Source organism: Hirundo rustica, chromosome 15 (assembly GCF_015227805.2).
Source record: "Hirundo rustica isolate bHirRus1 chromosome 15, bHirRus1.pri.v3, whole genome shotgun sequence".
NCBI classification, from domain to species: Eukaryota; Metazoa; Chordata; class Aves; order Passeriformes; family Hirundinidae; genus Hirundo; species Hirundo rustica.
The window spans coordinates 2,889,403-2,905,851 of NC_053464.1; the positions used below are offsets into that span (position 1 = coordinate 2,889,403).

Below are 16,449 nucleotides of genomic sequence, written 5' to 3' on the forward strand. Positions count from 1 at the left end.
TTCAAACACATGGGGACATGAAAATGTTGTCATTGGCTTAGTGACTGTCTGGGCTTTTCCCTCTGGCTGAGCAGCCTTGCAGCCTCAGAAGAGGCGAGTTTGGGCCAGGGAGGGTCTCCTTTGGCTGCAGAGCTGGAGCTGGGGCTGGAGAAGCCGAAGCTGCCTCCACTTGCACAGGCAGTGCTGCAGGTGGATCACAAAGACTTGCAGCCAGGCAGAAGATACAGCTGCAGTGGCATCTGCCTCGTGCTGTGTGGCATCAAGAACCCACAGGATTCAGAAAAACACATGGGGTTTCTGTCTGTGCTGAAGCCTGAGGGACCATGGCCGTGCTGGGGCCAGGGCTTCTGTCTGAGTCAGTGGCAGTCTGAATGTGGTGTCGGTGTCCCTGTGATGGTTAGGGCTGACCACTTCTGCTTCTTGCTCTTTGGCCCATGAGTCCTGAACACAGCCTTTCATTAAGAAGTTGTACAACAGAGGAAGATGCTGTTCTGCAGAGTGTATTTCCTACAGTGTTTCAAACAGGCCTGTGGAGAAGTCTGGATTATATACTGGAAGTATGCCTCTTTGAGGCAACAACCTGGAAAAATAAATAATGGTGGCCTGTGCAAATTGGATTTATGGAGCTTTAACTGTGCTGACCCATGAATTTTGGTAAATACATTTCTACTATTAATAAAGGCACTGAGATGCTCAACTATTGAGGGATGTCTAAAAGCTTTCTGGATGAGCAGCTGCAATGTACATTTTGCTGTATTGCTTTCCATAAATCCATAGCTGGGATCCTCCTGGCCATGTGCAAAAGTCTCTGGAGAGCACAGAGCTGGCACAGTCTGCTCCCCTATCTCAGTTTGACCCTAGTGTGAGGAGTAAAAAAGTGACACTGACTGGAAAACTCTCTGCTTTAACTATCTTCAGCTAGATCCTCATTGAATTGTGTCCACCCAGCAGCTTGACTTGATGTCACTGTGACAGGGGAAAGAAGAGTATAATGAAGAACCGTACCCCAGAATTAGGGACCAAAACTCTGCTGTTAGAGTTGCACAGTTGTAGCTTTTGATAGAAAAGTCAGATGATGCTCCATCACTGCAGAAGACTGCTGAAAGGATATTTGATGTACTCTGTGGAACTTTGCTATGTGCAGCTCTCTCAGTGTTACTCACAAATGGAAAAACAGAAGGTCAATCCTTTCAATGTAGATAAAGAGGGTGACCATAGGGAAATATGATCTAAAACAGAGGAGGCTGAACTTAAACTGGCTATTACAGCTCAGGAAAAAGATGCTGGAGTCCTCACTGATGGTTTGCCAAAACTGAAGCCTTGATGTGCAGGAAAGAAAAAACAAAAGAAAACAAAAGAAAAAAACAAAAGAAAAAAAAAAAAAAGCCAACAAAATACAGTGATGTCATCAGGAAGGGCATGGGCTTGCAAAATAACAAAGAGAGCATCTCCTGCCTGTTGTGTAACAGCTTGGTGCACCCACATCTGTGCAGGTCTGGCTTCTGATCATAGAATCCCATAATCATGGAATAATTTGGGTTGGAAGGGACTTCTAAAGGTTGTCTAGTTCACCCCCTCTGCCATGGGCAGGGATGGCTCTCACTAGGTCAGGTTGTTCAGAGCCCCATCCAACCTGGTCTTGAAAGTTCCCAGGGATGAGGCATCCCAGCCTCTCTGAGTAACCGGTGCCAATGTTTTACCACCTCCATTGTGGAAAACTTCTTCCTTATATCTAATCTAAATCAAACCTCTTAGTTGGAAACCATCACCCCTTGTCCTATGACAACAGGACATCTTAGGATGTGAGAACACTGTGGACTTAGAGCCCTGAGCAGGGCGACTGAAATCAAGGGATTGGGGTAGCTGCAATATGAGGGGGTTCTGGGGAGGCTGGGATTTTTCTCTGGAGAAGGGGGAGTAAAACATGCCAGCCTTACAAAATCATAAAAGGAACGTGGACCTGGTGTGTGATGAGAGTTAGAGTCCATCAATCAGTCTGGTAGGTTGATTTAAAATGGATAAAAAGGACTTTATTTGGAGCAGGTGGGAGAATGAACTTCTGGAACTCACTGCCACAGGAGGTTGTGGAAACAGACAGGATCAGCAGGTTTATAAAAAGTAGAGCAAATTCGTGAGCAGCAGCAGGTCAACAGACAGATGCTGAAGGCAACAGGCAGGAATGTAGCCTCTGGAATTGCTATTACTGCTTGTGTGGGAGCTAGAGGAACACAAGCAAAGCTGTGCCCTCCCCAGATGGCGTCTCCTGCTGCTGAAAAATACAGAAAAACAACACGGGGAGAGAGGAAGCTGATGTCACCAGCAGAGCATTGCTTATCATCTCAGCTCCAAGCAAATCAGATCTCCCAGGTGGTTGCTGCGTGGTAGGAAGACAGGGCAACCAGCAGGAAGAAAGATTTTGCATTTCTATTCAATTTCCATCTTTGTAGTGAAAATCTAATCAATGCTCATTTTCTGTCTTCTACCACTTTTCCTTTTTCCAGCGGCAAAACAGCCAGTGGAGGAGGTGGGAGGATTCCAAAAAGTATTAAAGTATATTTCAATCATTCCTTATTTTCAGACTGCTTGCCTGAAAAAAAATCCCCTTCACATCAAAAACTGATGGAATCCACCTCCAAACATCCAATATCCCCGGGAAAAGAGGGAGGGGGATGGGGTCACAGAAATGAGACCATCGTGGCTCTTATCATTAGCAGGGTGAAAGGAGGAAAGCAAGGAACTACAAACCAGGCAGCTTCAAGTAAAAAAACAACAACAACAACAAAAAAAACCAGTGGGGCTTTTAATCAAAGAAAGAGATGAGTAATAATCATGGCCATTGCCAAGAATGAATCCTTTCAGATGAATCTGTTTTCCTTCCGTGACAGATTCCAGTTCTTTGTTTACCATTATTATTTACTGTTCTGTCATCAATAACTTGTAGTGAAGAATGTCCTGATTAAGGTCTCAGATGTTCCTGAGCTGGAGGGGCTGTAAGCACTGGCTTAAAATTCAAAAGGATCCAGACAAATCAGGGAGATGATTTCAGCAGGGAAAATCTGGCATTTAGGAAGGAGCGGCTGTCCAAACACGCAGCAAAGAAGCAGAAGACCTATTGGCTACACCACTCATGGGTTACACTATTGCCATATTGAATTCCAATATGTGATGTATAAACAAGAACAGTTTGTAAAATACACGGTGTTTTCCCTCCTCATTCCAGCAAGAGGATCTGTAAACTGGTCTCCTAAGATCAGCTTCCAGCGAGGAATTAATTCTCCATCTTCCCACTTCTTGTTTGCTAGATACCCCTTGCTACTGGGAAGATAGAAAATTCATGGAGAATTCCTGTCAGCCTCCCCTAGGGTGCTTGACCTTCTCCAGAAGTATGTGTTCCTGTGTCCCTTTCCAGGACACACTCTCTGGGGACATGACTATTTAGCCAACATAATAAATTAGAATCCAGCCTATCTGGACAATGCTGTTTGCAGCTCCTCAAGAAACTGGTGAAAGTCCTGTGATCGGGTAAGTCATTACCATCAAGCTCAATTCCTGATGTCATTGAACTCCTCCTTCAATAAAAATGAGCTCTGAGATGCCACCCTCCTTGGTGACACCAGAGAACAGAACACCGTGCTGTTCTGGGAGTATCTTTGAACCCCGGGTGCTTTGTCTATCAAGAGTAAATGAGAGCTGAGAAAGTCCTGCAGAGAGTGGAGACATCAAAACAGGCATGACCTGGAGATATTCATCGTCTTTCTTCTGCTGAAGCTGCCTGGTGTGATTTGGCTGAGTGCTGCCATGGCCTGGATCAGGGGGCTTTGTGTACAAATCCTCAGCGTCACCTGGGGCTGTTTCAGGCTGCTGCTGCTGTGGCAATGCAGAAGTTGCCTCCAACTCTTTCCTCAGCACCGGAGCTGCACCAAAGCCAGCTGCAAAACCAGCCTGGGCCAGCGCTGGGGCAAATATTTGACTTGCTCTGCTCCAGAGCACGGCTGCTGTGGTGCTGGTGGGTCCCAAGGCAGCTGGGCAGGGATGCCAGCCCAGGGAGTGCCAGGCTGTGGCCAGCTCGTCTGTCCCACGGGGCAGGCGGTGTCCTGGGGCACACCAAGCCATGGGCACCAAGAGATGCCCAGTGAAGGGGGCTCCTGTGCTAGGAGCCGGGAGGCACGGGGGGCTCGGGGCTGGAACTCTCAGCACGGGGTCTGCACCCCGCTCCGAGCCGGCACCAAAGCACTCGGGACCTGGAAGCCCCGGAGCAGCCGCCCCGCTTCTCCCAGCCTCGCAGCCTCTGCCTGGCCCCGATAGAGCACCACGGCCTGAGGTCCCCATCTTGTGGCAGCAGGGACAAACGGCCGGGACAAGGCGAGCTCAGCGGGCCCCCGGCCAGGCAGAACGCTGGCAAAGTACTGCAGCGGCAGGACACTGCCCGCTGCCACCCGACGTGTCCTGCCTGAGGGCACAGCACGGCTTGGGAGCAGCCAGAAGCTAAAGGAAGTTGGGAACAACTTTCACCCCTCGCATTGCCCTTACACCTTGTCTCATGTGCCCACCTTGCTTGGGACCATAAGGGCCCTTAGAAGCTGGGTTTGGAGGAGTCCAAGTCCGTGCTGGATTTGATGCTGGCTCTTCCCAACGCTTTCCACACCAGTTCACAACTCCTCACACACCTGTGTGCCCTGAGTTCCCACCGTATCCTGGTTCTCCACAAGATTCCCAGGAAGTTGTGCCTACACCTCTGCCTGAGTGATGGAGAAGTGGAACCCGCTCTGCATAAAGGTGGATCAGATTGGCCAGTGATGCCCTGGCTGGTTTTCTCCTCCCTTCCTCACTGTGCCCAGGAACAGTGAGCACATGGGATCATGACACCTGTGGCACTTTGCAGAAGAGACCCTGAAGGACCTCCTTCCCTCTTTGGAGTTATTGGAGTTTCTCCTGTGCCTGTGCATTCACTGACAGTGCCTGGAGGCCATGGGACTAGGGAAGAGTCCATTCTTGTCAGTGCCAAGGATCGAAGGAGTCTGTGGCACACTTGGCTGGCTTTGTGAGCCACTCTGGGGCCTCTTTGAACCTTCCCCCCCTCACTAAGGACCTCCCAGCCTTTACTCAGCACCTGGCAGGTTGTAGCCTTCTGGGACTATCTGTTGCCCAGTCTCCCACCACACCCACAGCTGGAGGAGAGCCCACACTTTCCTTTATCAGCCCCCCACCACGGCCACCCTGCTGCGGGCTGCGATAAGGGCTGGAAGGCGCAGACACCAGCACAACTCCTGGGCTCCTTTTGGTGCCCTGACACTGCCCCACACTGCTGGATCTGGAGCTGAGCCCCATCTGCTCCCCTTGCAGCTCCCCAGGACCCTCCACAGTGGCAGCCCAGCAATGGGCCGTTGGGTAGAGACAGAAGGAGTCTTACACCACTGCACAGCCCTGTGTGCTGGCTGTGCAAAGAAAGACGTCCTGGCACAGGGAGCTCCTCAGGCTGTTCTCACTCTGCTACCAGGCAGAGGGTCACAGATTCCAGGAGCCCCTGTACTCCTGTGTGCCCTGCAAACATTCCCAGAAGGAGATGGCCTCTGACAGTGTCCTGAACAAGGGTGCATGGGGCCCGTGGTGCAAGAGGGGATCCCAGCATGGAATTCTGGTGGGGCAGCCTGGGGCTGCAGGGAGCCCCAGGTCTTCCATGAGTCTCTCCCCTCCATTGGTGCCTAGAAATGCTCTGTTTGCTCCCAGAGCCCCACGGCAGCAAAGCAGTCTCTGCCTGCCGGACGCCATCCCCCAGATGCTGCCTCCGCTCAGCGACAGCAAAACCAGAGCCCATTTCCTCCATGTACCCACCTGGCGGGGAGACCTCCAGTTCAGACCCCCAGAGCACACCCCCTCCCGCTCCCTTCCCGCAGGCAGCGCACAGAGCAGGACACCAGAGCTGGAGCACAAATGCAAGAGATTTTATTTCAGGACATTTGACTGCTCGCTGTCAGAGGGCTGGCGGTGTGTTGGGTCCAGCTCCGGCCACGGTACACATCTTAACGGTACTTGGCAGTCAGCACAGTGCCCACGGCGCACAGGAACTTGTCCAGGGAAGCGTGGACCTCTGGGGTCAGGAGAGCGGGGTTGCGGCTGGCCACCACCACCAGGAAGCACTGGCCCAGCAGCTGAAAGGCAAAACGATGCGGTGAGCAAGGGAATGAGGCAAGGGGGTGGCCAAGGGAGGGAAGCTGGGCAGGTCACTCCTTCCCAGACACTCACTTTGAAGTTGACAGGGTCCACGCGGAGTTTTTGGGCGTGGAGGTCGCTGAGCTTGGAGAGGGCACCAGCAATGTCATCGACGTTGTTGGCAGCTTCGACCAGTGCGGCCGCCACCTTCTTGCCGTGACCCTTGACCTGAGCAGAGCCCTTTCCTAGGTCGAAGTGGGGGAAGTAGGTCTTGGTCTGGGGGTAGGCGGCGAACATCCTGGAGAACAGAGAGGTTCGGAGACAGGTGAGACAAGGCGGCAAAGGACAGGGACAGCTGCGGGTGGGGAGCAGAGGGGGCAGGTGCGAGGGAGTCGGGGCTGGAGGGGAGAGAGGGTCACACCGGGGACGGCCACAGTACCTCTCCAGGGTCTCGGCGCCATATTCCTCGGCCTGGCCGCCGATTTTGCCGAAAGCGGCCTTGACGTTGGCCTTGTCGCTGGCGGACAGCACCATGATGTCACCTCTGAGTCGGCAGCCCCAGCACGGGTGTCCCCGCCGGCCGCCGCCGCCCTTATATGCGGTGCTGGGGCTCCGCCCGCCCCGGTGCCGGCCCGGGGGTGCTGGAGCCCGGCCAGGCGGGGCCGCCGCCCGTGCTCCCTCCCCCGCCCGGGCACCGCACCGGCCCCGGTCAGGGCTGGTTCCACAGCGGGTGGGTGGGCTCTGCCCCACGGACACATGCTGACATGGCAGCAGGGTTAGGCTTAAGGTTAGGCTGGGGGTTAGGATGAGGTTTAGGTGTCGTGCCTGGGCTGGCATGGGTTGTGGTTGGGGTCTGCGCTGGCACAGGAGCCCGTGTGCACCTGCATGTACAGACTGAGCGCCCGGCTGCCTGCACACACCCCCCGAGCTGCCCCAGGACACACAGCACTGCCAGCTGACACCTGCACGTCCTTGCACGCACTGTCCCTTGCAGCCCTCTCCATCCAGCACAGTCCCTGTGCACAGCTGCCCCACTGCACTCCCTGCTCTTGCCCCTCAGGACCCCACACCAGTGCAGCCCGCACCACCCCGCAGTGTGTGCCCTCTTCAGCCCCTGTCACACCTGTTTGCTCACAGAGCCGGGAGTCCCCTGCCCCGGCCCCCTGTCCCGCACTGCCTGTGCTGGCCCCGGTGCTGTGGGGCACTGGGGGACCCTGACTTCTCGGCAGAGCCGCAGGATCGGCACCGGGCACTGCTGCAAGCACTTTGGGAAAATACGGGGAACCACAGTGATCTGTGTGCTCCAAATGATGGGATGAAGGTGAGGAATGTCACAAGGGCAAGGAAGATGAGCGTGGTGAGGAAGACAAGGAGGGTGAGGGGGCTTGCAGAGCTCACAGTAGCTTCAGCAGGTGGCGCAGACCAGCAGTGACAGTTCTCACCCGTGTTTCCTCCGTGGCTGAGGTTCTTATCATTTGTGTTTGGGGGAGATTAGCTCGATTTGGCACCACTTCAGAGTGGGGAGGGAGGGCGGGGGGGGGGGCTGATTTTCTGGGAAGCAGCAGCAGGGCAGTGTCTGCTGCCTGTGTGTGTATGGGGGGAGCTGCCAAGGCAGCAGAGCCCTCCAAACTGGTGGCACAAAAACTAATGGGCATAAATGCACGTGAGCACGCTGGGATGTGGACTGGGATGTGTTTGAGGATGGAGCGTAGGCGCTGTGGGTTCACCTGCAGGAGCAGGGGCTGCCGTGGTCAGGGCAGGCTCTGTTTGTGAGCAGGCAGGGTCCCTGCATGCCCCCACCTGCCTCATGCCTGCACCTGGACACTCAGGCACCTCTCTCCTGCAGGATCTCATCTCCTCCCTCTGCTGTCACAGAACAGAGCAAACCCAGGGCTAGTTTGGTATCTCATAGCCCACCACCTGTGATCATTGATTTTTTAAAGAATTCAGGTTCCAAAGTCCTGAAACCAGTGTCCCTACGCTGGACTGCAGATTTGCCCATCCCATTCCTACCCTGCCCAGGTCCCAGGGGAAGAGCAGACAGCTGGGGCAGGTGTGGAGGTTCTTCCCTGGCACTTGACTGGGATTTGTGGCTCAGGAGCTGGAGTCCCAGAACAGTCTTTGTGCTTAATAGTCTGTGGTGGACTTTTTTCACTCCATGAATTCTCAGATTGCTTCTGGAATTGATGAAAGCACTTAGCTCCCACAGCACTCCAGCAGAGTCCTAAAAAGCCATCTTGATAGATGGAGACAGGCAGGATTTATCCTACAGCCCCATCATCCCCCAGGAATCCTTCAAGGGAATGCAAGGATCACATTTGTCTTGGCACAGCCTTCGCCCTGCTCCCTGGAGGGATGCAGGCACAGCTTCCTTCCCTGGGTCCAGCTATCAGCTTCATCCCATGCTGGGGAGGGCTGGAAGCAAGCAGAGCCCTGGGGGACACGCAGGGACCGCTGGGCTGGCACTGCCCTTCCCGTGCCACATCTGTGACAGCTGAACCCTCTCCCTCCCGCAGGAACACTGCCACACTCCAGCCCATCCCAGCCCCCTGCCCCGGCAGAAACAGACACGTTGCTGCAGCAAAAGAGTCTTTTTTTTATTGAAGGTACACAGGCACGGCTGACAGCTCATCTGTACTTCTCAGCCAGCACGCTGGCCACGGCCGACATGAACTTGTCGACGGCAGAGTGCACCTCGGGGCTGTACTCCTTACCCAGGCGGGTAGCCAGCACCACCTGCAAGCACTGCGCCAGGAACTGCAAGGAAAAACGGGGCTTAGTACTGCCACTACAGCCCCCATGTCCCCATCCCGGCCCCTGTCCCACACCCCCTGCACGCCATCCCCCGCTCCCCACCCTGATCCCCATCCCCAATCCTGATCTCTGTCCCCCATTCCCTGGCCCTCAGGCTCCATTCCCCATCCCCTCTTCCCTGTCCCTGCATTCTGATCCCTGTCCCCAGACTCCGTCCCCATCCCCATCCCCTGCCTGCCTTGAAGTTGACGGGGTCCACACGCAGGTTGTAGGCGTGCAGGTTGCTGAGCTCAGACAGAGCCTGGCTGAGGTTGTCCAAGTTCTTGATGGCAGTGCCCAGGGCAGCCACCACCTTCTTGCCATGGCCACGGATCTGGTCAGAGCCTGGTGACAGGTCGAAGTGGGGGAAGTAGGTCTTGGTCGGGGGGTAGGAGTGGAACATCCTAGGGGAGTGGGACAGTCAGTGGTGCTGACCCCGGCCAGACCCAGCACACGGGCCCCTCTGTGGGGCTCCCAGCCCCTTGTCCCCCTCTCCCATGCGGTCCCTAGGTCTGTACCTCCACAGGGTCTCGGCTCCGATTTCCTCCTCGGCGCCACCCAGCTTTCCCCAGATCTGCTGGATCAGCTTCTTGTCCTCGGCGGTCAGCATGGTGGCGGCTGGAAGAGTGGGCAGGGGTTGGTGGCGGCGGCAGCAGCAGAGACGCCTCTTATAGCCGCTGGCACCTCCACCCAGCCTTATCTTATCACACTGAGGGGCGAGGGGATGGCCGGGCCTGGGAGCGGCTGCAGCCCTGCCTTGGGGGGCCCCGGATCCCTCGGGGGGAGCCCTGCCCTAAGGAGGCCCATGGGGGGCCCAGCTGCCTGTCCTGCCCCACTGCACCAGCCCAACACCAGAATGGGGCAGGGGGCAACACCTTACCAGGCTGCCCCATGGACAGCAGCAGCCCTGGGCACGTCCCATGGGTGCCACAGCCCTGCCCTCCCTGGCTGGCATGTCCTCAAACCTCCTGTTGTGATCCATCATTCCTCACAGATGGGCCAGGGTCCTCCTTGGCTCTGAGGGTGTTGAGGTAGGTCCTACAAGTGTCCCATGTCCCCTCCAGACTTTGGCACATCCAGCCACTCTCTGCCCCAAGAGCCCCATGGTGTCTGAGTAGGAGCCATGGACAAGCCCCCCCAGAGAATCCCAGGCACAGAACAGCCTCCTCTTTGGGATCATGGTCTTCCCAAAGTCCATCCTGTGATGCTTGTCAGTCCTTCCCTCCTTCCCACACCAATGTGTGCTGCTGCTTCTCCCCATAAATGCTGGGAAATCCTGCAGGGCACATGGTGGCTGGTCATACAATAACAGAATTTTAGAATAATAGAATTATTAATGTTGGAAAAGGTGTCTAGGATCATGGAACCCAACCATTCCCCCAGCACTGCCAAGGCCAAGGCTAAACCTTGTCCCCAGGAACCACATCTACATATCTGTTAAATCCCTCCAGGGACAGGGACTCACCACTGTCCTGGACGGCCTGTGCCAGTGCCTGACAATGCTTACAGTGAAGAAATTTTTCCTAATATCCAACCTAGGCCTCTCCTGGCACAACTTCCTCTGGCTCTCACATCTTTCTCTCAGCCTCTGCAGGAAGGAGTTGGTGCAAACATGGGATAAGGGACACACCAGATGCTGACCTAGCACATAAGTCATGGATTTAAACCTCCAGGTTACCTGACATCCATGGATGCAGAATGCTTTAGAAGCTGCTGTGGTGACATATTTACAGCTATTTGGTGGCCTGAGAGCTTCCACAGCACCTTTCTCCCCCTTGTCCAAACACAATTCCATGGATGAGACGAGCACTGCAGTGCTGGCTCAGGTTGGCCATCAGAGCAGGCTGAAGGCTTTGCACCCACTGTTTCATGCCAGAAGTCTCTGAGACAGGAGCTGACATGGTGCTGTGCTTCAGATTTTTAGCCAAACTGGCCCTGGTAACAGGCTGATCCAGATCTTGTTGAGCAGCATTTGCACAGCATCAACACTGTCTCTGCTTCTCACTCTGCCCCCACCCAGGGAATAGATTTTGAGGTGCTGGGAGGGGACAGAGCCAGGCAGATAGGCCCAACTAATCAAAGAGGTTTTTCATACCATATGACCCCATGCTCAGCAATCAAAGGGAAAAGAAGGGGTTTGAGGGAGTTTTGGGGGGGGTTATCCATGGTTTTTGCTCATGAACTGGCTGAACATCAGCCTACGCATGGGATGTGGTGAGTGCCTTTGCATCCCGTTTTGTTTTTGCCCTGCACTTCCACTTAGTCTTCACTTACTAAACAGTTACTTCTGTTTGTTTGTTTGATCTTGACGCCCAATTTTTCTTACTTTTATCTTCCTTTGCCCTTCACCTCATCCCATTGCAGGGGGGAGGTGAGTGGGCAGCTGGAGTGCAGTGTCTGCACAGTGGGGTTAACCCACAGAAGAAACACATCAGGTACCACAGCCATACCCCATGGAGAGAGGCACGAGAGGACAATGCCCTGCATTGCAATGCAGGTTTGGTTCCCAACAGGCTGGGATGGGTTTTGGATAGGTCAAGCAAAAAGCCTGGGTTCATTCAATGTCCTAGCAGGGTAAAGGACTCATTTCTGGTCAGGCTGGAAACAGACTGTGGTGGATAGACCTTGGTGAGCAGCTGCAGTCACAGGGCTCCAGCCCATTCTGGGCTTCTGCTCAATGCTGTGTTGCTCCCACTGAATGTTATATTACCCCCACTGAATCGGCACATGAATTAGTATGAGTCCATTACTATATGAATTAGTACATGAGTTTATAAAGTTTACTATTTCCCCCTCCATATTGTGTAGACATTTCAGAGCAGCCTGAATGGTCAGGTTTGGGCAGAACACATCGAGATGAAAGCACAGAGACCATAGCTCACATTTGAATTATTTATTGGATTTTGCAGACGACTGAGCCCCTGCAGCAGGGATTTAAAGAGCTGCCCAGGAAGGGTTGATACCCCAGAGCCAGGCAGAATTGCTGGGCTGTGGATGGGCCTCCCTCACCCTCTGTTGACGTCATTTATCTGTACTTCTCTGTCAGAACAGAGGAAACACTGGACAGGAACTTGTCCCACGCAGCATGAACTTCTGGGGTGAAGTCACTGGGATAGTGGGCAGCCACGGAGCACAGGATACAGTGGGAAAGCAGCTGTAAGAGAAAGCAGCATGAATTCCATACAATGAGTACCAGGTACCAGTGTAGGGGTGTGCAATGGACCTTGGGCCCTCTGTGCTTGGGGATGACAACTATGTGTCCCAACCAGGCAGTGCTGCTGCCTGAGATGGGAGTGCAGAAGCACAGTTGTCTTTTGTATAGGGCAAAAGGCACTGCTTCATCCCTCTCCCTCTTCTGTGTGCCCCTTCCTCCCCCAAGTGCAACAAAGTGGGACTGTTTATAATTTATTAAAACTTTGTTCAAGACAGGTGATATAGCTTGATGTGTGAGGCAGATTCATGAATTATAGCAAAAACAGCAGAGATTTGAGTCTGTCTAACAGAAACCACCACAGGAGCCCCCCGAGCAGTTCTTTGCCTGCACTGGACCAGAACTTCTATTAAAAGACCCAGTGTCAGGTTAAAAATCATATGAGAAACAGGCTGTGTAGCACAGCCAGGGATCAAGCTGCCATTAGCCCACATGACCCGTGGTCTCTAATTTTGTCATGGCAGTTTCCACCCCTGAAAGCCACTGTGCTCTCTCACCTTGAAGTTCACGGGGTCTACTCTGAGGATGTAAGCATGCAGCTCGCTGAGCTTGGCCAAAGCCCCTCGGATGTTATCGATGTGCTTCACAGCTTCCCCGATGGCATTCATCACCTTGGAGCCATGGCCACGGAGCTGAGCTGAGCCTTTGCTCAGATCGAAGTGAGGGAAATAGGTTTTTGTCTGGGGGTAGCTGAGGAAAAGCCTGGAGGAGAACATGAGGAAGAGGGTCAGCAGCAGAACTGGTATGAGGTGGCAAAACCTCAGTACAAGTGCAGTGTAAACCTTCTGCAGCACATGCAGATTAGCAGGTTTATCTGTACACACTAGAGAAGAATTAAGTGTTAAAAAATATTTAAAAGTTAATGTAGTTTGGGGTTTAGTTTTGTTTGGCTTTGTTTTTAAAAAATAAAAGCCCCAACTTGCCACCAAATTTCCTGTATTATATTATAACCAAGTTTCCAGGACCTTCAAACTAAAATGAGCAAGCCAGAGCTGATATGAATGGTACTCAGCATCCTGAAAGGAAGATCACAATACTTTATATTGATCTGCATATAGCATTTAAATCACTTTGAATAACATAAGAAATTCTGATAATTTCCACACCCTTTTGTGCCAGCTTGCTTAATTGGTATGGACTTTGAATTACTGTGCCATGCTTCATGCAGTGGGTCCAGCTGTCTTGTTTCCTAACAGTTTTTTACTTACCAACTGGAACAATGAAACCTGACCATCCAGTGAATTTAGTGGACAACTATTCTCTTAATGCATAAAAATTGTAAAAGAAAGTGCATCACTTGTCCAATCAACCACTCTAAGTTTATCCCCGAACGGGGATAATGGTGTTTAGGACACTGAGTATGAATGGCTTTGAAATCCTCACCAGTGCCTCTGGCTATGAATTCTGCTGTATGGCTATAAGGAAAAAAACCCCTCTATTAAATTTTTTAAAATATCACGGTTTACTGCTAGATTGTGAAGCACTTAGCAGCACAGATATAACTCCTGAAGATTACATATCAGACAGCACAACCCTTTATCAAGTCTCCCTGGTCCCAGCCTGCTCTCACTCACCCAGGTTCTACGTGAGATGCATCCCAATAGCAGAGCCCTCTTTGGAGGCCTGCTGGGCCCTTACCTCTCCAGTGATTCTGCCCCAATGCCATCAGCTTGGTTGGCCACCTTGGCCCAGATGGTGACCACGGCAGCTTTCTCGGCTTGGGTCAGCGTCATTGTGCGGGAGGTGCTGGCTCTGTCCTTTGCAGTGACCGCTCAGAACAGGTTTGGACTCACCCCCCCTGGCAGCCCTGGTTATAAAGGGGAAGGGGGAGTGGATCCTGGTGCCTATCCACACTCATTGGTCACTGCAGAGGCCCATCCGTCACTCCAGAGGGAGTGGGGGACGCTTATCTACGGAGAAGCTTTGGCAGGGGTCAGCACACTGCCCTCCTGGCCTGCCAGCCTTATCAGCTTCTTGCTTCTTAACCTAACTGCTCTGTGGTCCAAAGAAATTGTCTACACACGTACTGATACATGAACACAGAGACAGTGCTGCAAAATTCCATTGATGAAGCATTAGGACACATCTTTAAGCTGAGGAGCATGTGGACTCCAGCATAGTAAGGAGCCTGGAGAGGAATCTGATTTCCTCCCTTGGTTCACAGATGTGAATTCAAGACGCTGGGCCTTTCTCACCCAGGCACTTCCAGTATATGTGGCGCATCACGTGCAACATTTCACATAAAATGCTTTGTAGGTAGTGGTAGGGACAGACTGTGAGATCAGTAGTGTAGTTCAGAGGAGAAATGAAATTCTGATTTTTTAAAAGTGCAGATTTTGCCATTTTGCTTCAGGACTTCACTTTGCCAGCCTCCTGCAAAGAATTAGGGACTCACTTTACAATTGTAAACTGCCTGTAGCAGTACTGGTAGTAAGGATGACTTTGGATATAGGAAGAGAGAGTTTGTGAAATTGAGTATGGTGCTAGAAAAAAGAGTGTGTGTGAGAAAGCCCAGTCAGATTTCTTTTTTGTAGTCCTCAGACTGCACACCTTTGATTTCTGACTGTGAGATCTTACTGTTAATTGTCCCCTGCACTGTAAAATAGCCCTCAGCACTCCAGTTAGTGCTGGCTGTGTTGTGCTATGTGCTGGACATGCACAGGAACTCCTGGTCCCACAACAGATGGCTGGTACCATCAGGGCACGGGCCCTGGATGGGTGAAGGACCAAACAAGCAAAACAAAGACCAGCACAGGTCTGTAATCACAGATAAGTGGGCAAAGTGTCAAAGAAATACCCTACTGGAGATGGTTGCTGCAGAACCTCTGGGAGTAAATATCCTGCCAGCACATAAAGCTGAGGTAAATCTCTTTGCCATGCTGATAAACTACAGCAGCCTCAGACATCACCACTGAGAGCTGGCAGCTGTGCACAGAGCACTGGCTGGTACAGTCAGAGGGGTCAGATAATGTTCTCTGCCCAAGCAGCCCTGCACACTTGTGTGGAGAAGGTTGCCGTGTCTCAGTCAGAGTTGTGTCTGCATTTGACAGCAGCACTATGCACTGCCACAGATGGTGTTCCCCAGCCATGGTCATCCTGCTAAAGGGAAAGCCCTTCTAGGGATCTGATGATCCTTGGGCCGTGCATGGAATGGGGCATGTCCAGCCTATGGATACCTGTACTGGAGCACAGATGTCACACAGGAGTGTGCACTGGCCTTGGAGCCCCTCAGGAGACACAGGGAGCTGTGCTGTGCTGCTGGAGCGGTGCTGGGTTTGAGGTGGCACCCGTGTGTGTGTGTGTATGGCAGGGATCTCTTCTGTGCTGTCACATGGGGATTGGTCTCTCCTCTCTGGGTAGACTCCATAGCCTGGAGGAGTTGATCCATACACTACAAAGAGACACCATTTTCCTGGGGCTGTGCCTCTGCCACTGCATCCTGGGCTCAGGTGGGAATGAACCACTGGTAGGGTGGGAACCAGGGATGGGGTCAGACAGCAACTTCTGTATCCTCTGGTGTCCCCACTTTACTGGGGCAAGGAATTTGCAGAAGGGCTCTGACCCACCCCTTGTACTCTGCACTGGGCTCTAATTTAAGCTTCTCTGCATGCCATCTGTCACACAAATTAGAATAAACCTTGGGCTTTCCCAAAAGGCAGGCACAAAGCACTTGGGGCCTCTGAGCCTGCAAGCCTGGCTGGGTTTGGGGATGTTGAATTATCATCCCCTCTGTGGGGGCCAACAACTGCTCTGGATTAAATTTCAGATTATGTTCAGTGCCACAGCTCCACCTCAGTCCTTCTGACCATGAGCTGGGTAATTCACTCACTTTAAGAGGGAATATAAAAGCAGACTCATCTGAGACCCAAGGAGGACAATTGCTTTACCATAGGGAGTATTATCAGAGGGCTCTTTGTATATTTTCCCTTTGATAGTGCCAGACAGATCCCCTGAAAACCCAGAGCTCACTCTGGCTACACAGAGGCAGAGCAGTGCAGTCTCCAGCTCAAAGTGCCACTGACAGCATAGGGTATGGACAACATGATACTCAGCTTGTACAACTTAAATGGATGGCAGTACCAAGAGAGGCTGCATTCATCATCCCTTGCTACACACATTTCCAAAACTTGCAGTTTTCCCATAGAAAATTTACTTTGAAAATACAGATGCTGCTGTTAAATATCCATTTACATAATCTTTTTGTCTCCTCCCCAAAGTGCTGCCTCCTAGGCGATGTGTTGCATGGCAGTGCTCCAAGCTCTCCTCAGTGAGAGTGTTTTTAATCAGGGGTTACT

General features: G+C 52.6%; 3 protein-coding genes across 3 annotated transcripts; all 3 read right to left on the reverse strand.

Moving 5' to 3' along the window:
* Window positions 1-5,921: 5,921 nt before the first annotated feature.
* Window positions 5,922-6,746, reverse strand: LOC120759534 (hemoglobin subunit alpha-A). Its single transcript, XM_040078891.1, has 3 exons — window positions 6,590-6,746; window positions 6,244-6,448; window positions 5,922-6,149 (listed from the first exon to the last, which is right to left on the reverse strand). Exons 1-3 carry the CDS (start codon window positions 6,682-6,684, stop codon window positions 6,021-6,023), a joined length of 429 nt encoding a protein of 142 aa, XP_039934825.1. The 5' UTR covers window positions 6,685-6,746; the 3' UTR covers window positions 5,922-6,020.
* Window positions 6,747-8,726: 1,980 nt separating this feature from the next.
* On the reverse strand, window positions 8,727-9,621 carry LOC120759893 (hemoglobin subunit alpha-D). Its single transcript, XM_040079580.2, has 3 exons — window positions 9,462-9,621; window positions 9,143-9,347; window positions 8,727-8,907 (listed from the first exon to the last, which is right to left on the reverse strand). The coding sequence occupies exons 1-3, from the start codon at window positions 9,551-9,553 to the stop codon at window positions 8,779-8,781; spliced, it is 426 nt and encodes a 141-aa protein (XP_039935514.1). The 5' UTR covers window positions 9,554-9,621; the 3' UTR covers window positions 8,727-8,778.
* A 2,247-nt stretch (window positions 9,622-11,868) lies between these two features.
* Window positions 11,869-13,922, reverse strand: LOC120759626 (hemoglobin subunit pi). The gene is made up of 3 exons (XM_040079090.1): window positions 13,793-13,922; window positions 12,652-12,856; window positions 11,869-12,097 (listed from the first exon to the last, which is right to left on the reverse strand). The coding sequence occupies exons 1-3, from the start codon at window positions 13,885-13,887 to the stop codon at window positions 11,969-11,971; spliced, it is 429 nt and encodes a 142-aa protein (XP_039935024.1). The 5' UTR covers window positions 13,888-13,922; the 3' UTR covers window positions 11,869-11,968.
* Between the last annotated feature and the right edge of the window lie 2,527 nt (window positions 13,923-16,449).

Excerpts from the sequence above, each read along its gene's own strand:
- LOC120759893 (XM_040079580.2), bottom strand. The coding sequence starts at position 9,553 with ATGCTGACCGCCGAGGACAAGAAGCTGATCCAGCAGATCTGGGGAAAG. Across the intron at positions 9,348-9,461 it reads GGAGCCGAGACCCTGTGGAG|GATGTTCCACTCCTACCCCC; the intron begins GTACAGACCTAG and ends CCACTCCCCTAG. Across the intron at positions 8,908-9,142 it reads TGGACCCCGTCAACTTCAAG|TTCCTGGCGCAGTGCTTGCA; the intron begins GCAGGCAGGGGA and ends TTTTCCTTGCAG.
- LOC120759626 (XM_040079090.1), bottom strand. The coding sequence starts at position 13,887 with ATGACGCTGACCCAAGCCGAGAAAGCTGCCGTGGTCACCATCTGGGCC. Across the intron at positions 12,857-13,792 it reads GGGGCAGAATCACTGGAGAG|GCTTTTCCTCAGCTACCCCC; the intron begins GTAAGGGCCCAG and ends GTTCTCCTCCAG. Across the intron at positions 12,098-12,651 it reads TAGACCCCGTGAACTTCAAG|CTGCTTTCCCACTGTATCCT; the intron begins GTGAGAGAGCAC and ends TTTCTCTTACAG.
- LOC120759534 (XM_040078891.1), bottom strand. The coding sequence starts at position 6,684 with ATGGTGCTGTCCGCCAGCGACAAGGCCAACGTCAAGGCCGCTTTCGGC. Across the intron at positions 6,449-6,589 it reads GGCGCCGAGACCCTGGAGAG|GATGTTCGCCGCCTACCCCC; the intron begins GTACTGTGGCCG and ends TCTGTTCTCCAG. Across the intron at positions 6,150-6,243 it reads TGGACCCTGTCAACTTCAAA|CTGCTGGGCCAGTGCTTCCT; the intron begins GTGAGTGTCTGG and ends TTTGCCTTTCAG.